Below are 23,531 nucleotides of genomic sequence, written 5' to 3'. Positions count from 1 at the left end.
TGAGTACATAACATAGATAACATGTGTTCCTCAAGAAAACAACAATATACCTACATTCCTCAAGAAAACAACAAAACCAAGACCAAATGATACACAATATAAAGTATGTGAAGTCCATTGTCGGAATTTATATAAAATATTCACTGGTCCTCTAGAGACAATTGTCATTACTGTAGTCTTGGATGTATCAAATCTTTCCATACAACTGGAACCATACTTCTCTTTTAATCTCATCAGTTCCTAGGATGCGCAAATATGACAATACATGGTCAGTGATATATTTAACATTCATTGGTCCTGTAGGAACAATCCTCTCATGACCATAGTCCTGGATGTATCGAATATTTTCATACAACTGATCATCATACTTCTCTTTTAATATCATCAATTCCTGGGTTGCGCGATATGACAATACATGGTTAGGACCGATGCAATTTCATGCTTCACAAAGGAAAGAGACATCATGGGATATAAACTAAAATAACAGATCCATACCTCTGAAAAAATCAAGTTAGTGGTCATCTCATATAATTAACATACCTTGTCAAAAATAAAAGCCCATATTACATAGAGTAGTTACATAGCTCTTCAGTTTCACTTCCACGTGTCTGTACATAAAGTGTTCCTCCGATCACAGATGACCTTGGGTGTGGAAATTTTATGTTGGACTAATGATGCATGCCTTGGATAGATATCCTTTCTTAGGTAGCTAAAATAGAGAAGTTGGGAAACTATTTCCTAATCACCTGCAGTCATGCAGATCTTGGACGCGAGCATCCAGCTACCTGATTAAAAAAACAATGGATGAGCAACAACCTGATGAGAGTCCAATGGTGTAACGGGGGTGTGGCAACCAATTTGCTTCGTGGGTATTACAAAACGGATCAACATATACACCACTTACCAGAGTAGCTTGAATGGAATAAAAAAACTCTAGACGGGGAGATGGGTGTGATCGTGCTCAGGATCCAGGTTGCGCAAGGCAGCCGACCACAGGTCAACTCCTCCGTCCTCTGCAGCAGTAGGTTGGCCGTTGGCGGCGTGGCGCCACAGTAGAACGTCAACAACCAGTGATCCCATGGCCAGGCGCATGGGGGCAGCAGGAGGAGGTGAGGGCGGAGGCGCAGTGCATTGCGAGGCCACCGGCGGCATGACCAGAGAACAACAGACGGGATCAAGATGGATGGATCTTAAGAGGTGAAGTAGAGAGAAGATAAGGACGCGGTGGCGGTGGATTTTTGTGATCTGGGAGACGGAGATGGAAGAGCGCCGCTTATATAGTCTATCTAAAGTGGGCGGTATTCTTCGGTTAGGGAAGGCGAAAGAGGAGGAGGCCACTAAGAGCATCTCCAGCCGCGCCCCCAACAGGCCCTTCTTAGGCGTTTTTGCCGCGCTGGCACCAAAAAACGGCCCAGTTGCGTCCCAAGAAGCCCGTTTTTTGTCGGCTCGGACCAAAACTGGTGCCGGCGGACCCAGGCCGAACCCGGCACCTGGGGGGCACTTGGGGAGCCGGCACAAGCGAAAAAGGCGCGTGGATCCGCCCTAGCGGTGACCCGAGGGCCTTTTCCCGCCGTTTCTTGACACTTTTCCCTCGCATCCCTCCCGCTCGCTCGCCTTCCTCCCGTCATTCCCTCCCTTTCTCCCGCCAAACCCCCTCCCGCTCGCCTTCTAGTCGCCGCCATGCCGCCGAAGAAGTACGCCATGGCGCGCGCGGCGGCAACCATGACTGGCACCGTGGCCCAGCCAAAGCAGAGGAAGCCGAGGACGCCGCCATTGAAGCCACTGGGCATGTCGAACACCGAGTGGAGGGTGGAAGTTCAGCGACGCGATGCAGTCACCGCCGACCGGGGAACAGGGCCATCGCCAAGAAGACCCGTGACAACGCGGCGCACGCGGCGGCGTCCTCCTCATCGGTCGACCACGCAGGGATGATGAATCCACCCGTTGTCAGCCACGCCCAGTATGCGCCCTGGGGATAGCAAGGCGTCGGATCTCCATGGGGATCGTCGTCGCCCGGCTACGCCGACGGCGACGCGCACGGTGGGTTCAACCCAAACGTGACCTTCCCTCATGGCCACCCCGCGACACGCACACCCTCGCCCGCCTTCGTCGGCGTGCAGTACCCTCCATACAACTACTCGCCGCCCGCCTACGCGTCCACACCGACGCCCCATCTCCGTCGTGGACCGCTGCCCTTCTCGCACCTCGGCGACACCGATGACACAGGAGCCGACATGGACGACATCATCGCGACAGGATCGACCGCGGCCGCCGCGTCTCCCGAGGTAGTGGATCTCAGCGGCGACATGGGGGCCGAACTCGGCTACGTCTACGGCGAGGACGCGCACAAAGCGCAGGAACCCGAGGAGGAGGAGGAGGACGAGGAGGAGGAGGAGGAGGAGGAGGAGGAGGAGGAGGAGCCGGCTCCTGATCCGACGAAGGGGCGTCAGAAGAAGAAGCGGGCGGCTAGGCCAGGCGAACCGCGCATCAAGTGGACGTCCAAGGAGGAGGAATGCCTCGCCGAAGTATGGAAAGTCGTCTGCCTCGACCCGACCACCGGCACGAACCAGAGCTTCGAGACGTACTGGGACCGCATCAAGGCCGAGTTCGACGAGCGGAAGCTCGTCGACCCCTACTTCAAAGGCGTCTACATGCAGTGCGGCTCCAAGGCGATGGCGAACCATTAGGGGCGTATCCAGGGGGCGTGCAACAGATGGCATGGAATCGTCGAGGAGGTCGCGGCTCGCCCGGAGAGCGGCGCCAGCATTGAGGATCAGGTACACACGCCGTTCGCCCGCATCTCTTCGTCGTCTACGCCCGCCGCCCGCCAACTGTTTGTTCATCCGCGCAGTTGCTGCGCATGTTCACCATGTATCGGCGCGACAACCTCGACGCCGACTTCAAGTACCTCCACGTCTACAAGCGCATTGACAAGTGCGAGAAGTGGGCGAAAGTCCGACGTACCCTCGACAAGGCCAAGGAGACATACAAGCCGGACGCGACGACTCCGGGCACGTCAGAGGGGCGGCCGGACGGCCACAAATTGGCAAAGAAGGGGAAAAACGCCGACGCGGCAACCACGCGAGTGCAGGAGTCCATCGAGCATTGCCTCGCCGACGCCCAGGCCCGGGTCGTCCTACGTGAAGAGAAGACCGAGGCGCGGTGGTCGTCGCTGATGACGAACAGCGCCATCAAGCTCGACCTGCTCCGGACCAACGTCGACCTGCTCCGGACCAACGTCGCCGCGAAGAAGAGGAACACCGACATGACTTTTCTGATGGGCGGGGCGGACATGCTCCAGAGCAGCGACGAGTAACTCAGGGCGTGGTACATGGCGGAGCGCGGCCTCATCCTGAACCAGATGCAGACGGCAACGCCGACGACGCCGACGACGCCAGCTCCCGCGCCCACGGCCACACGGACGCCAAGCCCGAACGACGCCTCTACATCGCCGCCCAGCGGTACCGAAGCCGCGCTGACACATCCCAGCACCGAAGCAGCTCCGACACCGTCGAGCCCGCGCACGCCGACTCCGCCAACGCCTGGAGCCGACCCCGCCGAGTGATTCGTTGCGCACGCGAACTTGCGGCGTGCGGCGCTCTGTTTTTTATAACGCCAGACTACGTCCGATCGCCGAATTTGTGGCGTCTTTTGTGAGCGGGAACGACCTAGTTCAAATTTCCCGCATCCTGGGGCCGGCGCTTGGGGGCGTGACTGGGAGCTAGGTCGCCCTCAGGGGCCGAACTAGCGTCGGCACGCCCCCAGGCCGCTCTACTTAGGCGCCCTGAGGGGCCGAACGGCTAGAGATGCCCTAATTTATTTTCTGGCTAACGAAGGGCGGTATATATTCTTCGGTCAGACGGTTGGTTTCATAGGTTCTTTGCGGGAGAGAAGGTTGGGCGTCTCTTAATCTTTTACTAGGTAAATACCCGTGCGTTGCTACGGGTAAATAATATACATTATTTACATACATCATATACAACCAGACAAATTATAATCTTATTTGAGGGTCACATTTCATGCTTAAAAACAGTGCAAGCAGCGTCCTATGTGTGGCACCCATCTCTCTCTACATGCATGTCTCCTAGACCCACCCCACGCCTGTTGTCGTGCCGCATTGCTTATTATGATGCCTATCTAAATAGATAGCCATTGATTTCTTTGATAGTCCAGTTGCAATCAAAAGCGGTTGTTTAGATTTTACAAGTGGCTAAACCTTACATGCCAAAGCTAAAGTTGTCATTTCCTAACTTCCAAAGGTCCCGTTATTTGCCAAAAGAAAGGCACTTCCATTAGCTTCTCTCTCATTAAGTCACAAAATAATTATTTACTTATTTTGGCCCCGAAATATACTCCAACCACTGACAACCAATAGAGAAAAAAAATAGACACGACTTATTTGTCGTTATGTTGGTCGATAATGAGAGCAAACCATTGTTTTCAAGGCGTTTCTAAGGCGGCACTTAGAAGTCAGGGCGCCCACCAACCTCAAGGCGCTGGGCTCGCCTTTGACAGCTACGAAAGGTGCCCACTTTGGAGCTTGAGGCGTCTGGAGCGTCGCTTAAGCCTTGTACAATGCAAGACGCTTAGAGGAGGTGCAAACCAGAGTTTCTTGAAACATTGGTGCTTATGTAAAGGATAGACACTTAATTATGCGTCTCTCCTCTGGAATAGGCACTGGTGCTTAAAAAATCCGGTTTATTTTTCTAAGCACCTAGCATTGTACAAGGCCATAGGCGCGCAAAGCACCGCCTTGGGCGAAATTAGAAGCCATAGTTAGGGCGGGCAGCGGGAAATAGCTCTCGAGCGGGAACATGGAGCTCGCGCAGGAAACTGAGGTGGGGGAGGGGGGGGGTGAGATCTCGGCCCTCCCTTGCGCTCCCTCCTGATTCTTTCTTTCTATGCGTGCCTGTATGACTGGCTGCCCTCCCCACAGCGCCTCGCCTAGCCTTAAAAACATTGGAGCAAACTCTCACTCTGAATCAACCAAACATCTCCTCCTATGTCACCCCAGAACCCTCGGTTGATGAGAGAATGGAGAACAAAGAATGGAAAGAGTACTCAATTTAGTGGAATGAGGAGTTCGGCGGCTGAGGAAAACGTCTAGAGCTTGGGTGAGCAAGTAGGATAAATCAAAATAACAAAATAAATAACCATGGTACAGGGACAACATAAAAAATTGACATGCAAATAATATATGTTTAGCTAAACTACTTCTACCATGATCCATCGTATATGAACATTATCAAGATGTTGATTAAACATAATAATTCTCTTTTGAGATAGTGTCGTCTTGTTGTTGCACAAATATCAATTCTATTTCTATATCGGGTTAGTGATCCATTTTAAAAGTGTCCACCCGTGGGCTACATTTGAACTAATACAAATATCGGACAAATTAATCTATGAGTAGTGTGGTTCAGTTTGATAATTAGCATATTTGACAGATCGGAGTAAACTCCAGATTGAACAATATGGTATATAGCTTTCAATACATGTGCTTGTTGTTCATTTTGATAAATTTGGCACCTCCAAGTAGTTTCCATACGGAACGATGAGGAGATAGCCTTTCGAGTACATGTGTTGTTGTTCTTTGCTTACCGCAGTCCGGTCAGAAGTACACTAAGAACCAAATAAGATGTCTAAGGAAATCACCAGACAAGATTCCACAACTCCAAATAAAAGTAAATACAACCAAAGCTTACTACCTATAAATAAAGAATTGCTTATGGCACCAATCATACATATTATCAAGTGCATTCAGACATTAATTAGCATCAATGAGAATAAAATTATTATCAGCAACTAAAAAGTACCAATGCCTAATCTCCTAATCAGATCAGTTAAGGAGAATATAATTATTATCAGCAGTGCAATGGTCAAAATCAGGCACAAACTCTTGCAAATTTACTTATATAGCTGTAATAAAACTGGAATGTTATTTTACGAAAATACTATCAAGTGAACAATTTGTATCGTGCAGTCAGAACCGAAGGCATGAGGTTATATATTTGATTATCACAACATATCAAACATATGACTGACCATATAGGACTATCCTATTCTTGGTTCATAATATATACGTACAGTCAAACGCCACATCGTTGTATATGCAGCTGGTACTAATTGCTATATTTCGTCCTCTACAAGTCTATACATGTACTAATGCTTGTTCTGCATAAATATATTTAAGGCATGCATGTCAGCATCTTCTCCTTTCTTGTGTTCAGCTGCAATATGCTTTATAGTATGCCTGCAGTTAGAATAGAAGGTAATAGTAAGATAAGTAGGCTGATAAACTCTCGTCGGCTATGATGTGCAAAATAAAAATAAATAAATAAATAAAGCACTTTGGCCAGCAAGGTAAGTACACCTTAACCTACAGATTGGAAAATCAGAGCATTAACTAACAATATGTAATGCAAATGCACCCTGGCAAAAGATAGACGAATCTGATTGAGCTCCTTCCCTTCTCATGCATAAGCTCATCAATAGAAGTTCTTAAAGCACATCCTCCGTTTCTCTCTGATACTCTCTCTGGAAATGAACAAACAACAGTGAAGAGGTCATGTAGTTCTTCTTGCTCTTCCACAAAGACGAACTCCTGTCAACACACAGTAACAGCAGATACAACACTTACCAAAAGTTGGTTAGCTTCTTCATGCTTGCCTCTCAATCGAAGGCGGAGAATTTCTTGCCCACGCATCTCCAACCGCATCCCCCTTCCCCTCCACAGCCACCACCTCGCTGCCACATGACGGCCACATGAGCATCTTTAGCTTCGTGGGCGGTAGGGGTAGCGACCCTCCTCCCGTTCCAGAATCACGACGAGTACCAGGTAGTTATTAGCTTGTTTGTTGTCCAGTCCTATGACTGCTCCTCGCGACCACCGTCCTCAATGGAGCCACGACCATCCTCGTCTTCGTGTCCGACATCCCTTTCCTCCGTTGTGTGGGTCCGAGACGTGGTCATCATCGGCTTTGAAAGCATCATAAAATAATTAAATTCAGAGAAAGAGTTGAGTTCATACTGTTTTGGGAAGTTCACTTCCCATCTCCATAGTACTCACACATAAAGGAATTATTTCAGTTCGAAGAACAAACCCAATAGCTTTAGAATCATCAACGTACATATAAATCAAAAAATAAAGCAAACCAAACCAGGATACCCTCAAAACGAAAATCATTTTCGGCTAGGTCAAAGAGTACCTCAGAGGCTCATACTGCACTTCTCCGCCACCAAAAGAGTTCTCTCGATCTGATGGTCACCATCAGGAAGAATCACTGACTCCACAATTGGCACTAAACCAATGTACTGCAGATTATTCAGAGAACATTTTTAATGACACATACATGAGCCTCTGAGGTTGAGGTTGACACATACATGAACATTTTTAATGGCTGCTGGTTTATTTTGTTGTATAAAAATTGAGAGAATTAAAAACCGGTCTCCTGGTTTTTGGAGGGAGGAAAAAAACGATGGGGAGGGAGATCGCGTGGTGGTGGGGGGAGATCGATTGAAGGGTGAAAACGAACGAACGGCGTACGTACCGAGACATTAGGAGTAGAGATTAAGGGAAAAAGGCTGATTTGTCTAAAAAGGGAAAAGGTTGATTTGTCTAAAAGAAAAGGAAAAAGCTGATGTGGCATAATGATGATGTGGATAGGCTGCATGTCAAGAGAAATAGGTTAGTGCAGATGAACTATTTAGGTATTATAAATTATAGATTCACAAACATGGACTCTCATAACCTCAACTGCCCAACGTCTAAAAATCGTTCACTGCAAAAAAAAACGTCTAAAAATCGTTTCAAAAAAAAGTCTAAAAATCATGTTTTAAATGTTGATTGAATCGGTAGATAAAGCCTACTCGTCTACGCCACGATCACGTGTGGGCCATAGCTATAGAAAATGTTTTGGGTTGTCCCTGCATGCATGGAGCCAGTTACACAATTATAGGAGATTTTGCTGATCAGTTTCCTTCCATATATATTCCGGCAATTGGGCTTAGGCACGCACACGCCGATTCATATCCATCTCCCCAAGGAAATCGACCAAACCCTAGCTATTGGCACATCGATGTCGCACACCATTTTTCCCTGGCTCGCCGTGCCGCCGCCGGCCGCGGCCCCGGCTGCCCCGTACTACCAAGACGACGAGCCGGTGGAGGAGAAGAAACCCCTGGCGAACAACGGGCGGGGGTTAGTCCTCAAGACTCACTGCGAGTTCCCGGCCCTCGGCAGGGGCGCGTCCAGGGACAAGTTCGCGGTGCTCGTCCATGCCAGGGCGCCCGCCGACGTGGCGCGCGCGCCGCTCGACCTCGTCACCGTGCTCGATGTCAGCGGCAGCATGAATGGCGAAAAGCTGGCGCTGCTGAAACAGGCCATGGGGTTCGTCATCGATCAACTCGGCCCGGCCGATCGCCTCTCCGTCGTGTCCTTCTCCGATGGGGCGACCCGCCTGACCCGCCTCGCGCGCATGTCGGACGCGGGCAAGGCCTCGGCGAAGCTCGCCGTGGACTCCCTCGTTGTCCAAGCGGGCACCAACATCGGCCAGGGCCTCCGTGTGGGCGCCCAGGTGCTCGTCGACCGCCGCCACAAGAACTCCGTCGCCAGCATGATCCTTCTCTCCGACGGCCAGGACTCGTACCTCGGGGGAAAGAGGTACATGGACCTTGTGCCACCCTCGTTCAAGGACGCTGGGAGCCGGCCCGGGCCGATCCACACGTTCGGCTTCGGCACCGACCACGACGCCCTGGGGATGCACACAGTCGCGCAGGCCACGGGCGGCACCTTCTCCTTCGTCGGGAACCAGGCGGCGATCCAGAACTCTTTTGCACAGTGCATTGGCGGCCTCCTGTCGGTCGCCGTGCAGGAGGCGCGCATCGCCGTCATGTGCCTGCACCGGGGCGTGCACGTCCAGGAAATCAAGTCCGGCTGCTACGGCAACCACGTGGACGCCGACGGCCGCGCGGCCTCCATCGACGTCGGCGAGCTCTACGACGGCGAGGAGAGGCGCTTCTTGGTGCTCGTGTACGTGCCGAGAGCCCGGCCCACGGAGTCGGTCACCCGCCTGGTCAAGGTGACCTGCGCCTACCAGGACGCCGCGACAGGGCAGGCCGCCAACGCCGCCGCACCAGCGGCGGTGATCCAGAGGCCGCTGGAGCTGACCGACCTGCCGCCTCCGTGCATGGAGGTGGAGCGGGAGCGTGTCCGCCTCGCCGCGACCCAGGACATCGCGGCCGCACGGGATGCCGCTGAAAGCGGGCAACACGCCGGCGCGGCGCGGATACTGGACTCCAGGCTGAAGGCCGTGGAGCGGTCGGCGCCGGGGATGGCGGGAGATGATCCCACGTGTGAGGCGATCAAGGAGGAGCTGCGCGACCTGAGCGCGCGAGTGGGCGACCGGCGGGAGTACCAGCAGACGGGGCGCGCGGTCCTTCTGGCCGGCATGAGCTCGCACTCGCAGCAGCGCGCCTCGGCGGTGGAGCTGCAGTCGGGGAGCAAGGCGGCCCGGGCGTACCTGACTCCCAAGATGGAGGAGATGGTGGAGACGTCGCGTGAGCAGAGCAGGAAGCGTGGCAACAGCGGCGGATCCACCCAGCTTATTAAACACATCAAGCAAGACCTGAACGACGACTAAGTTCTCTGCCTGGTGAAACAAACAAGACGCATGTTGATTATACATATGATATGATGCCTTTTTATTATTCCGAAGTCTGAACAACTTCTATGAGTAATTGGTGGTCCTCGTCATCTATGCGTGTGTACAAAAACATTAAAAATCAAGTTTCCCTTTTCTTGCAATTTCTATGATGCTAATTTTTTGAGTGGATTTTATCATGCTACTATATATGCTACTCCTGGTGTTATTCATTAATGAGAACATATATAAAGAACAATTTGCAGTACCAAAAACAGTGCTCTAAAAAGTTTCAACAACATTTTTATAGCATTAATATTTTTTTACCTAGATACTCCCTCCTCCGGAAATAATTGTCATCAAAATGAATCTAGATACATCCCTTTTTATTCATTTTTTTATGACAAGTATTTATTCATTTTGATGACAAGTATTTCCGGACGAAGAGAGTACCACTTATGTCATTCGTTAAGAAATCCTATTTTTTGTTAGAAAAATGCTTTTAGTTTTTTCTATTTTTGAGTTTAATTGAGCCAAAACGCCCTGCTCACTTTATATGTACTACTGGTAATTCAAAGTACAATATATGTTTTCAGGGATCCCCAAACACATTAGGCCATCTCCAAGGGTAGATGCTAGGAGAGGGCGATAGGAATTTAATCTTGGTAGATTGGTAGTGACAATGTTATTTCCCAATGCCCTGGTCCAGTATCGGCGTAAATTTGTGCACCGAGCGCTCGGCTCTTTTCTTCCCGTATGAGATGGCCGGGCCTTTGTTTATAATTTATGAAGAGCTCGTTATTAGCGCCTGTCATTGGAAGACCGGGCACTAAGAGCATCTCCAATAGGTGCCCAACGTGGCGCGCGGTAAAAACGGATTTGGCGCGTGCCCATCGCCTGATTTGGCGCGGCGCGCAGCGTTTGCTCCAGCAGCCGCGCGCGCGCAGCTCCAGCAGGCGCGGTAAAATGCAGCGTGCGCTCATTCTACAATATTTTTTAAATTAAAATTACATAGATAAAAAAAGATATAAAGATATTTTACATCGGTGCAACTACTACGGCATAGATAGATAGATAGTTCGACATACATAGATAGATAGATACTACTACGACATAGATAGATAGATAGAAACTACTACGGCATACATAGATAGAAAACTACTCCAAGTCGCTATCATCACTATCATCACTCTCGTCGGTGTCGTCCGAGGTTGAGAGCCATATGTCGTCCCAACGTTCATCGTCTGAGGTGAAGAACGACCTCCCACCTGCGGAGACGATGTCGCACTGCTCGTTCGCCACTGCCTTCCGCTGACGCCGGTCCGCCCGCTCCGAGTGGCGCCTTGCCGTCCTCTCCGCCCAGTAGGCACGCTCGGCGTCGACGTCCTCTGGGTGGCGACGGCGCCACTCCGCCATGGCTCGCTCGTCCTCTTCGGCGACGAGGAGACGGCGCTGCCGCCGAGAGTGGTCGGCACGGTCCATGTCCGTGATGAGACGCGGCGGAGGAGCGAGGCGCTGCGCCTCCTCGCGCGTGAGACGTCCCGAAAATTCATTTGCGACCGGGGCCTCTCCAAGCGCCACGCCGTCGCGTCGTACGCACGGGCCGCCTCGCGCGCGCTCCGGAACGTCCCGAGGTCGAGCCGGACGTCGCGGGACCGTATCTCGGCGGAGTACCAGTCGTTGGGGCGCTCGCGGACGCCCCGAAAGCCCGAAGCACCCCGGCGGCGCGGCGGCATGGTGGCGCGGTGGTGGCACAGAAAGCGGCGAGGTTGCGAGGAGGAGGGCGCGTGACTGTTCTGTGCGCGTGGCGAAGCGCGGGACTTTATAGGCGCGCGTGAAGCGGCGCGCCAAATCTACCGCGCCGCGTGCCGCTTTCTCCCGCGCGCGCGCAAACGCTTCCCGCACGTGGTAACTTCCCGCCACCGCTGGAGCGCGCGGAACCAACCGGCGCATGCGGAAAACTGCTTTTACCGCGCGGGCGCGCGTTTTGCCGCGTCTGTTGGAGATGTTCTAAAGAGTTTTTTTTTTCGCTATAAGCCCCTGGGAATGCTTCTAGCATTGGAGATGGCCTTAGAACGTGATGAGGAAGTTAGGGGAGGCCACCATTCTATCTCGTGGGTAAAACATCAATTATATTGTTATCAGTAGGTGTACTACAAGCAATTAATTTGTTTGTCAATCAGAACATGAAAGCAAGACATAGTGTTAGTCTCATGTTTTAGTCAAACTTAAATATCTCAATAGATGGTTGTAGCAAATGTTGTTTAATGAATATGACTTAGCTTTATATTTTGGTGAAAATATAGTCAGTTTTCTATTTCCTTCTTCTTTGGACTACGGATCAATATAGATTAAAAAATTCTTTGCCAACAATGATAGATTGGGGGAGGAGTATGATATACCTTAGGAGATATTTACATATGGTTGAAGAAGAATTCTCATCGCCTAGATGTTGATGATCTGGTTTGTCTGAATTTGGCTATCTCAAAGAAATCGAGACCTAGCTTCAAGTGCCTATTAGGCATGTACACACTATAGTGCAAGGTGCTTAGAGAGATGCTTATAAAACAAGCTAGTCTTTTCTTCAACACCAATGCTTATTTCTAAAGTGGAGGTGCCTAAATAAGCATCAACATCCTAAAAACATAAGTGTCGCCTCCGTGCATGGAAGTAGAGCGGGAGCGCGTTCGCCTTGCCGCGACCCAAGACATAGCGGCCGCACGGGATGCCGCTGAAGGCGGGCAACACGCCGGGGCGGCACGGATACTGGACTCCCGGCTGAAGGCCGTGGAGCGGTCGGCGCCGGGGATGGCGGGAGATGATCCCACGTGTGAGGCCATCAAGGAGGAGCTGCGCGACTTGAGCGCCCGCGTGGGCAACCGGCGGGAGTACCAGCAGACGGGTCGCGCGTGCCTTCTGGCCGGCATGAGCTCGCACTCGCAGCAGCGCGCCTCGGCGGTGGAGCTGCAGTCGGCGAGCAAGGCGGCCCGGGCGTACCTGACTCACAAGATGGAGGAGATGGTGGAGACGTCCCGTGAGCAGAGCAGGAAGCGTGGCAACAGCGGTGGCGCCGGATCCAGCCAGCAGCTTAATAAACACATCAAGCAAGACCTGACCGACGACTAATTTCTTTCTGAGCCAGCGAAACCTAGTGAAACAAGAGGCAAAAATCTCAACAACTTATGTGAGTAGTAATTTTTGGTCCTCTTCTATATATGCTTGTGTGGAAAAGCATTTTTAAAAAAATCAAGTTTCCATTTTCTTCCTATTTCTGTGATGCTAATTTGCATTTGCAGTACGCAAAAACAGGCTCTAATTAACATGTTTGCGCGGCAGGCGATCTTGGTCATGTTTTACTGATTCTTTCTTAATTATTATTGTTGGCATCAGAGTTTGCAGATGGTTTTAATTTTTTTCGTGCTCAGTCGTGTGCTTGGTTTTGATTAATCATCCAATATCTGCCGTCATCTTGTTTTTTTACATATATCATTTGTTGATATGCTTTTGTGTGTGGTACACAAGTGATGGGATTTATCTAGAGCTTTAATTTTCTTCTGATGGCATTTCAAAGTTCTTTTTTTTTTTGCTTTGCAAACACCCAACTTAAAGTTTGTTTTAGCAAAGGTGGTGTCAGATAATTGATAATAATACCTTATCATGGATGTAATAATTGTTTGGCAAATAATTGTGAAAATACCGTTTCAGTTTCCCTATGTGAACCGCTGGATGCCAGCCATCATTTTTTGCTTATATTTTAGACAAGTAATTCCTTTTTTTAGGGGTGAAAGTGAAACCAAGTTTATTCATCAAAAGGCACAACAGGTGGGATACATGGGGTTGGCCATACCAAACGTGGCGTTCCAGACCTAGAGACAAAGAAAACTTGGCTAGACTATGTGCTTCGACGTTGACAGCACGACCTTTGAAAACAACTTTACAAAAAATTGAGTTGATTTGAGATTGATCTCACTAACTATAGCCCCATAGCTACCTCGACTAATATTGATAACTAGTGGTTGGGGCGCGCCTCCTCTGCGTGATTGAGCGCACTTATCTTTCTGTCGGATTTGTTAGCGTGTGTTTGCAGTCTTGCTTTGCATTGTGTATGGAACATGAATATCCATGTAACCGGTATGCACGCTCCATTGGATGAACCGGTTACAACAAGAAACATTCACTTGGCTGGTTTGCTCCATTAGCAAGTGTTAATTTGTACTCGTATTATTTAACACAAATGAAATGCATTACAGTTTGTGTATGCAACCCACAACAAGGAAATTAGTTTGAAATTGGAATAGAACATAGTATTGGGACATTTAAATTTCAGTTTGACAAGAAAATAATCCAGCAGGCATCATATGATATTAATTGAAACTTTTAACAAGTCTACTCCTTTACAAATGTTGCATATGTAATCATCCTACGCAGAATTAGCTAATATACTGCAAAATGAAAGCTATTGGGAGAAAAGGGAAAACTATTCTAAGATGGGATCCCCCATCGCATTTTTGTTCAGCTCCTCATGTAGGCATTAACTCAGGCAAGTTAACCAAAGCTAACAGAATATCAAATCCTTGATTAGCACCAGGAGGGTATTCATCTATGTGTAGGAATACTCATGTAAAACTGTTATAAACATACAAAATTGGTTGGTTAGCCATCCATATGTCATTAAATGGAGAATGTACAAGACAAGGGGCAGAAAACAAAGAAAAGAGACGCCCCGTGGTAAAATGCTAGGAAAACCTATCTACTTTGTAGCATTACACATTTCAGTTAATATGCACAAATTTGATGTAATCACATAATCAAACTGGAATGCAGCTCAATGTCCAACCAGAAATTGATGTCGAACAAGAAACCGTCCAACATATACTCTGAGTGAAGGAGCCTACCTTGGGCCCAACAACTGCGGTTTTTATCTACTTGCTCTATATCATTCTTCACATCTCCTTCACCAATAGACTTCACTTATGTACTTCAGCAGCCAATTCAGAATACTGCAAAGGATGACAATGACACATATCACACAGATTGTTTGAATACAATGTGATTATGTGAAAACAATGTACATTTGATTTTCAGCACTGTGAAATACAGTATGATGCCACCCATACAAGCACAATACTCATTCATTAAAATGGAATTTTAAAACTGTGTTTTAAGATCTTTCCGCAGTTTATGCAAAATCAAAATATCCATATCCGCTTTCATCTTAATAGTTTGTGCCAAATATAAATGTATTGTAACGAAAGTGGACAGACTGCCGCCACCAATTGACTTTTTAATGGGAGTAAAGATCAACAGTGTAGCTGTATCAAGCCGGCAAATAAGTGAGTGTTAGGAAGTGAGTGTTAGGAGTTATTACAAGATAAATCGGAGTAAAGATCAACAGTGTAGCTGTATTAAGTCGGCAAATAAGTGAAATATAATAATAGCGTATCACGATGGATGTCTGCTATTAAGTTTGATCATTCCTCAACTTGAAGAAACTTTAAGGATACTATGTACATTAGCTGACTACCAAGGACTGAAGGCATACCATGCAATGATCGCCCTACTTTGCTACACGCAAATACCCTCATAGTACAAATTTGAACTTCTGCAGGATCTGTACTATTTCGACACCCAGCCTCATCTTTGCTTGTTTTTGTAATTAGACTTTTAGCTTTCTCAAAAAGCTAGACAGTATTGCTTTCGGTAAAAAAAAATCATATGTACACTTTAGGCATTCATCTACAGCATGTGATCCGATTATGCCATTACTGAATGTTTGTTACAGGACAATGCTTACTGGCAGAAGATAAATCAAATCATTGTTCTATGACCTAATTACTCACACAATGTAACTCTCATATGTCAAAGAACAAATATATAAATCTAAAATTGTACACAATAATTATTCAAATCACACTCAGTCACAACTCACAACCTAGACATACGAGTAAAAAAAAAACTTGTTCTAGAAAAATCTAGATAGGCATGTACATTTTCAAGAAATAAGGTGGCGTCATGTCTTTTTTTTATGGATCAGATCAGGGGATTCAGTCGAAGGGGAGCCTTGGCGCAGTGGTAAAGCTGCTGCCTTGTGACCAAGAGGTCACGGGTTCAAGTCCTGGAAACAGCCTCTTACAGAAATGTAGGGAAAGGCTGCGTACTATAGACCCAAAGTGGTCGGACCCTTCCCCGGACCCTGCGCAAGCGGGAGCTACATGCACCGGGCTGCCCTTTTTATCAGGGGATTCAGTCATTAATCAACAGCTGGATTACAATCATCAATGTTTAGGCAGTTTACAAGGGAATATGATAGAGCATAAGATTTGCGTTGCGGACTACTCAGCCAGGAAATTATGAGAGTGTACATGCAGGAATATAGAAGTTAGTAGCTAGCACCACCACCACATGCAGAGGATAAACTGGGAATAGCTGAACTTGCTTAGTTGAACTCACCAGGTAATTAGCACAGCAGGGCTCATCTGCACTTCTCACATGTAGATTTTGCCTTCGCAGTTGCCTGTTTACGAGAAAACGATTAACCACAAGAATTATACTCTTTGAATTTCATCTAACCCTGATCAGGTGCATATAGATGATTAGGTTTATGAGCAAACAATTAATCACGAGCACGGTCATCTTCAGAAACTTGTTGGCAATCACATAAGTATCTTACAAAAATAATTCTGCAGATAATAGTGTCAATATCAAGTGTTACCTATTGCTAATTGATTGAAGTGAAAATCACATTAGAATTTGATAAAACAAATGTCACACTCGGCCACAGGGTACTTCTAAAGAACATCAATGCTACTCTGCAAAGGCAATGAAGAATCACTTCACACGAAGACATATAGTATGGCCAACATCATTTATAAACAAAGCAGCACAATTCTGAAAGTTAATTAACACGGGATGAAGTGCGTTCAGAGTTGCTAGCTGCGAGCAACTGAAGTAGAGAGCCAACCTGCAAGTGTAGTCAAAACGTGGACGAGAACGGCAGTCGCAGCAGTGGCGTACGTCTCGGCATTCTTCCTGAAGAGGAGCTCCTCCCGGATGCAATGGCCGGACATCACAAGTTCAGAGGCAAGCTGCACGCACCATCTTCAGCCAGTTTTATTCTCTAAAAATATTTGGAGAACCATAACGAGCAGATTAAGAAATATACCGGCGCCTTGCCGGTGAGCCTGACCCGCTACCCGCGCCCGTCAATGCATATGGGAAGAGACCCGGAGGTAGGTCTCGAGGCGAATGTCGCCTGACACCTCGAAGATAATCCACAGTGGCTCTCGAACGCGGCACGCCTCCCGCGGCGTCCCACGCCCGTCGTCTGCACAGCGCCAATCAATCGAAATCGATTGCTTCATCCCCAATTCCAAAGGGAATTTTCCAGAACAATAGTGCGAGCTTGGAGAGTGGTAAAAACGTGGGTAAAAAGGAGTTCGTGGAGAGAGAGGTGACCTGATAGAGGGCGCCGTGGAGGCCTTCGATGGCGCGACGGCACCCATGCCCCCACATGGATCCGCCCCTGCCTGTGCCTGTCTAGCCTCCAGCGCTCGGAGTCACCCAGCCGGCGAGCCTCGTTGTCCCTCGACCAAGGCACTCCCTCTGCCTATCCGATGCTCGACCGGGGTGGGGGAGAAGGAGCTCGGGGTGGGGAACAGACGAGGTGGGGCTTGAGGGGCGCCCCCGACGGCGTGGAGGAGAGAGAGGTGGAGGGAAGCAGCAGGAGCAGAGGAAATTGGGAGGGCGGCGGCGGCAACAGGGATGCGAAGGGGAATGGGCTAGCGTTTTTCTTCCGAGGACAAAATGAGCAGGAAAAAAATGATAAAACGAAACGAGAAAATCAGCCCAGCCCCTTGTGCCCACGTGGACGTCGTCGCGAGAGGGCGCTCCTTACACGACTGTTAATGGGTTGTATATCATGAACTAGTACTTGGTACGAGTTAGAAGCAATGATAAAACGCTGAAAATTTAAATCATCAGCCAGGCCTCACGACATGCAATGCCTCCAGAGTCGCGGGATCATCAACTCCACGAATAACCAACACAGAACTACCCAAGCAATGGCCTTCTCTGTCTCAGGCAGACTAGCCGCAGCCAAACCTCCCTTGACCAGCGTCAACGTGGATTTTAGCATAGCCCGTTGGTGGAGCCTTGGGGCGACCAGGTGCAGCCTGCGGTGCTCCTGGCCGTGTACTGGCCTTCTCCACCTTCACTAGTTCCAGTTCATCAATGGACCTGTTGACAAAAGAGTTGATCACTTGAGGGGTTGAAAGATGCCTTCGTGAATCGCCCTACGCCGTGAGGTCCAAATCACCCACAGAGTGACCGAGAAGCGAACAAATTTATCATGCGATAACGAGTCCCGGAGTAAAAAGAGCCACTGTTGGCATTGGGTTCCATGTTAGCCACAACCACACAAGTCGTCGTCTGCCCGTCTATATTCGCATGTAATTTTCAGTACTTCCTGTTGTTGAAGGAGGTAGTAGGTCCGAAATACTTGATTCTCATGTATCTTTTCATATATATAGTTATCTATGCTCTCAGATTTCTGATCTATTTGTACTTACTAATGTTGGTTTCCATTCTTTGATTTTCAGAATAAGTTCCATTAAAGCAGGTGCACGCTTTCTTTCTGTTCATTCTTCCATGGTGCAACTAATATAAGCAGGAACAACTTTACTGTTTATTCTACGAGTACATAATGATGTAGAATGGCTGGCTCCAAAACATTCTGTTTGTACTAGTGATTTACGCTGACATCTATAAGCAGGATACAATTTGGATACAGAGTTCCAGCTTAAATATTTTGGTTCAGCTCGGCTAGACACTGTCGCCTACTCAGCTAATCATGTATCCCCTTTGCGCTACCATTTTTGGCAGTTGTACATTTTGCCTGTATACATCCTATGCAATTGTTTTGGATACAACTTTTCAGCTTGGTTTCAATTGCCTGTACATTTTCCACGTGTCTTCCATCCATCAAACAGACGCTCCGCCGCATCACATCAAAAGGCTCTCGTCTCCCACATCCTTGATCATATCTTCTCTCTCGCGTCTGGGAAGAGCTGTCCAGACAAGTTTCACCTCCACAAGTGCGGAGCCTAATTTATAATGCATCAACTCAGTTGATCGTCCTAAAGGTGCGATGATGTTTTTTATCAAAAACAACACCAACGCTACGACCGGTGACAAGGAGCACCAACTTTCTACCAAGTGGGACAGCTACAACGCGACGACTCAAGGGAACGGTCCCTTCTGCCTCAATCTCTGCTCCTGCTTCACCACCGTTGTAAAGATCCATACTATACTCATAATTCTTGGTAGTCTACAAGATATTGACTTCAATGGTAGCTTCAATGGGATATGCAACATACACACATCTCACCTCCACCCTACTCAGATAGCTATTTAGACTAACACCCACGGTCTGCTTATCATTAGGGAGGCGGGCCCTGTTGAAAACGATTACACCCTTGCTGAAATCTTCAACCTCACCTTCATCATGGAGTATCTTTAAATTCATCTCAAAATATATTCTGTCCGCCGGAACAAGCCCTCGGCATGGATCCATCAAAGTTAACTTGCCATCCCGCAAAAAGAAAATTCAACCAAAATAATCTTTCCATGTGTTTTGGAGCCATACATAAGCATAGGAAAAGATTGGAGGCACAGGTACATACCGCCGAGGTGATGAGTTGGGGATCATCCCTTTCACGCCTGAAGAGATAAACACATCTATAGTCTACCTGGTCTCTTGCTACAACGGTACCAAAAACTTTTATCGGGAAGCCAACTTCCGATTCCTTTACCTTCAAGGTAATGACATTTACACACGATCCTACAATGGAGTCACGTATTGATGAAGGTATCATGTTAAGCCGCGGACCACGATAAAATTCAGCTGTGGATAGAGGCCACAATCACAAATCAAAACCCATGTATGCACATCAAATGGGTACCTAAAGAAGATTAATGAATGAAACAATAATGAAAATACTCACACTCTTTGTCAAGGTCAAAGAAGGCTAGGTTGAATATGTCGAATCAGGTACGGGTGTAAGTGTTGACCTTAGGGTCGTATCCCGTAAACTCTTGACAATGAACTATGTCAAGAGCCTGCAAAGCCTTTTCCTCGAATTCGAGCTCTTGAATTAAACATGGGGTCTCACTGCATGGCAACTCCTGCTTGTCCACAACACGAGGGTAAGATTTTGTTGTTTATCCGCCAAAGCAACAATAGAATAAGTGTAGAAGATGACCATAGGATTTTGTTACTGATGTCAAATGAAACAAGTCGTAAGATAAATGACTCCATAGTGATAAAATTGCATTTCGTCAAAAGAGTGGATCGATCAAGGAACATACCTTGTCACTGGAACATGTTGTGCAATCTTGCAATCGCTTTGCTATCGTTTCTCCATCTAATTCCGGAGGAAAGACACTCTTGATGTTGAAGATATTACAAATTTCACGTGGAGATTTCCCCTTTATCTTACTAGCAATAGTCTGGCAGGCTAGGTCAATCAGTCCTCTTATTTGAAGATATTCCGAAGCCTGTAAGTAGTAATGCAAAGCTTAAAAGAAAGAGAGAAGTGCATTTTTCAACCCCGAACTCTTGCCCTAGTCTAATTTACAACCCCGAACTTCAATACCATCTAAATTACAACCCTCAACTCTCAAAACCGGTCAGGATTCAACCCTCCCCTCCCTGTTGACTGGTTTTGACCAGGGGCGACCAGTTTTGACCAGTCAACGGGTCCAATCAGCATGCCACATCAAAAAAAATCAAAATTTCAAGAAAATATAATTAAAAATCTGTAAGATCGAGAAAAAATCCAAAATAAAATTTTCTGGGGAAAAAGTTTGCGAAAAAAATTTGAGAACTTTTCCTGTAATTTTCGGGGGAAAAATAATAACTTTTTTTGGAAATTACTTTTTCTAGAAATTTTAACTTTTTTATTTTACATTTTTAAATATTTTTCTTGGGAATTTGAAATTTTTCCCTGGAGTTTTTTTTAATTTTAAGTATTTTTTGGTTTTTCATGGAAATATTGATAATTTTGTTTTCGGAAATTCGTTTTTTTATTTTTCCCTGATTTTTTCCTGCAAATTTGTTTTTTTTTAATTTCTTTTCCTGCATTTTTTTCGATTTTACAGATTTAAATTTTTTTGCTGACGTGGCATGCTGACTGGACCTGTTGACTGGTCAAAACCGGTCAACAGAGAGGAGAGGGTTGAATCCTAGCCGGTTTTGAGAGTTGGGGGTTGTAATTTAGACGGCATTGAAGTTTGGGGTTGTAAATTAGACCAGGGCAAGAGTTTGGGGTTGAAATATGCACTTCTCTCTAAAAGAAATGAAAGAGATATGGTGTTTTTTTTTCTTCAGGAGTTGATTGACCTCTAAAAGATAATTCTCATTCGAATGAGCAAAACCATTTGTTGCTATATGGGCGTGACTCATATCATAGATGCCTGGGACCAAAATCTTACAAATCCTTGTTTTCGTACCGGGGAGAGTGTACAAATCGATTTATAATCTTTAACACCAGATTGAAATCCAACACTTATAGTTTTTGTTTGTGAATGACATAAGTTCCTCTCTACTATTCTGGAATTAAAAGTTTAGAATTCTCACAAATAAGCTCGATGTGAATTAGGTGTAAATCCAACTTTAGCAAAAATCTCGTAAAACAAAAAAGATATTCAATTGATATAATATCAACTAATAATAGAAAATTGAGGGCATACTTAAGTTAATGAATTTGCTTGTTTCATATATAATGTGTACACTCTGTGTATGTCTGTTGTATCCTATAGAAATTTCGCTATAGGAAATTTGATAGGAATTGATTTGTTATTATGGTTAAACAACACAGTTCATTATTAAACCATGGATTTGATTTAGACAATTATACCCAAGCCGGTTCTATCAATTGATTGAGGTATAATTTTCCTTAGATATATATTTTTTGGGAAAGTATGTATGTACGTACTCACCAGGATGAGATCGAAGAGGGCCTCGTGGTTGAAAGCAGCGATGAAGTCCGCATCCCAGTGGGTCAAAGTCGTGGGATCCGGAGGCGTGCATCTTGGAGTAGTCTATCACCTTGGAGAGTGTGTCGCCTCGGACGGGGAGGCGGATGAGGCAGTAGTTGATTTCGCCGCCGCCGCCGTCGCCGGAAGGGATGATGTGGTTCTCGAAGTCGTGCTTCATCATTATTTTGATTTTCCTGCCGCACTGGGCCTCTGCCTCGGACTCTGACAGCACGAAGTCCACGCCGTCCTCGCTCCGCAACATCACCATCTTCTCCTTTTCCTGCCCCTCCGCCGCCATGGGAGAAGCTAGCTTGCAGAATTGGTTGAGGAGGTCGAGGCGGGGCGGCGGGAGGCGGCGCCGGCGGTTTTGCTTTCACGAGTGCCTTTCAGAAAAAAAAAATACACGTTTTTTCATTCTGAGAGAGGCACGGTTTTGCTTTCACGAGAGGCAAAGCAGTTCCTCTTGGAAACAGACAAAAAACATGTTTCTTTTTTTTTCTTCTGCGAGAGGCATAATTTTTTGCTTGGTTTTTTCGAAAAAAAAAGTTCATGAAAACCTATCAATATGGTATCTAATTTTGAATCTCGACACCAGAAACCCAATGGTGAAAACAGTTTGAGTTTTAGACGGACGATTTAAGAAATAACACATTTTGAATAAACGAACCTACAAAAAAAGATAAAACTCTCAGGTGTAGTGCGCCACTTATCTTAACCTGAGAGAACGGAGTGACCTTTTGGAAGGAGTAATACTTAATTAGCGAAATCACTAGTTTATGAATACTCGTTGCAAAGATCACTCCAACCTTCCCAGGTTGCGACAAGTGGCGCGTTGCATGTGCGCCACTTGTCGCAATCTGAGAGTTTTCCTTGTTTTCGCAAAACCGTTTATTCAAAACGTTTTAGCTCTTAAACCATGTGACCAAATCTCGAACCACTTTCACTATTGGATTCTTCGCGTTGAAATCTTCAAAACTTGATTTCATGTTGATAGATTTTAACGAACTTTTTTTCACGAAAAAAACCGAACGAATAAACTGAACTAGGAGCACGGGTTTTTTCCCTTTCTGAAAGAGGCACGCCCGTGCCTCTCAATAAATCACAACTGTGCCTCTCGTGAAAGCAAACTTGACTCTCGCAGAAGGAAAAAACAAAGAAAAAACTCGTTATTTTTCGTTTTCGACGAGGCACGTCCATGCTTCTCGCGGAAGCAAAACCATGACTCTCGTGAAAGGAAAAACAGAAAATGTGTTTTTTTTTCGTTTCCGAAAGGCACGGCCGTGACTCTCGCAAAAGCACAAACATGTCTCTCACGAAAGCAAAAGCGTGACTCTCGCGAAAGAAAAAAAACAGAAAGTGCATTTTTTCGAGAGGCACGGCCGTGACCCTCGCAAAAGCACAACCATGCCTCTCGCGGAAGCAAAACCGTGACTCTCGCGAAAAAAAACAGAAAATCCATTTCTTTCGTTTCCGAGAGGTATGGTCGTGACTCTCGCGAAAGCAAAACCATGAATCTCACAAAAAAATGTTTTTCGCACAAATATTTTTTTTTCAAATTTTTTAATCCAAAAGCTATGGAAAACCGATGGAAAACCAAAACGTAAAAAACCCAGAAAAAAAACGTTTAAAAGCCGAAAACGCGTGCGAAAAAAATCCGAACAAAGCGGCCAGAGTGCAACAGGTGGCAAATGACTGAGAGTACGTCAAGTAGTGTTGATCCTTGTGAGGCTCCCAAAGGAGCACTCGTCAACTAGTTGCTCCCCTCAATTAGTGATTTCGAACGCAACAGGCGACCCCCCGCAGCGTTAAATGGGCCGGCCCATTTTTCCACACCTAGCTACCCGGTTATGGATT

General features: G+C 46.9%; 1 protein-coding gene, 1 long non-coding RNA gene and 2 pseudogenes across 3 annotated transcripts; all 4 read right to left on the bottom strand.

Annotated features, from left to right (window-relative positions):
- Positions 1-10,799: 10,799 nt before the first annotated feature.
- LOC119299736 lies at positions 10,800-11,377 on the bottom strand (annotated as a pseudogene).
- A 2,604-nt stretch (positions 11,378-13,981) lies between these two features.
- Positions 13,982-17,432, bottom strand: LOC119302189. Of its 2 annotated transcripts, XR_005147393.1 has the most exons (6): positions 17,097-17,432; positions 16,804-16,965; positions 16,603-16,726; positions 16,092-16,155; positions 14,537-14,641; positions 13,982-14,267 (listed from the first exon to the last, which is right to left on the bottom strand). It is a non-coding gene; the product is annotated as an uncharacterized LOC119302189 (long non-coding RNA). The 2 variants fall into 2 exon arrangements; XR_005147392.1 differs by lacking the exon at positions 13,982-14,267 and having other exon boundaries at positions 14,276-14,641.
- A 1,209-nt stretch (positions 17,433-18,641) lies between these two features.
- LOC119297585 lies at positions 18,642-19,536 on the bottom strand (annotated as a pseudogene).
- A 149-nt stretch (positions 19,537-19,685) lies between these two features.
- On the bottom strand, positions 19,686-21,975 carry LOC119297584 (SKP1-like protein 1). The gene is made up of 3 exons (XM_037575319.1): positions 21,631-21,975; positions 20,007-20,195; positions 19,686-19,823 (listed from the first exon to the last, which is right to left on the bottom strand). Exons 1-3 carry the CDS (start codon positions 21,973-21,975, stop codon positions 19,686-19,688), a joined length of 672 nt encoding a protein of 223 aa, XP_037431216.1.
- Between the last annotated feature and the right edge of the window lie 1,556 nt (positions 21,976-23,531).

Source organism: Triticum dicoccoides, chromosome 5A, assembly GCF_002162155.2.
Source record: "Triticum dicoccoides isolate Atlit2015 ecotype Zavitan chromosome 5A, WEW_v2.0, whole genome shotgun sequence".
Lineage (NCBI taxonomy): Eukaryota > Viridiplantae > Streptophyta > Magnoliopsida > Poales > Poaceae > Triticum > Triticum dicoccoides.
Note: the sequence above shows the minus strand (reverse complement) of the source record. Positions and strands in the feature narration are given on the sequence as shown.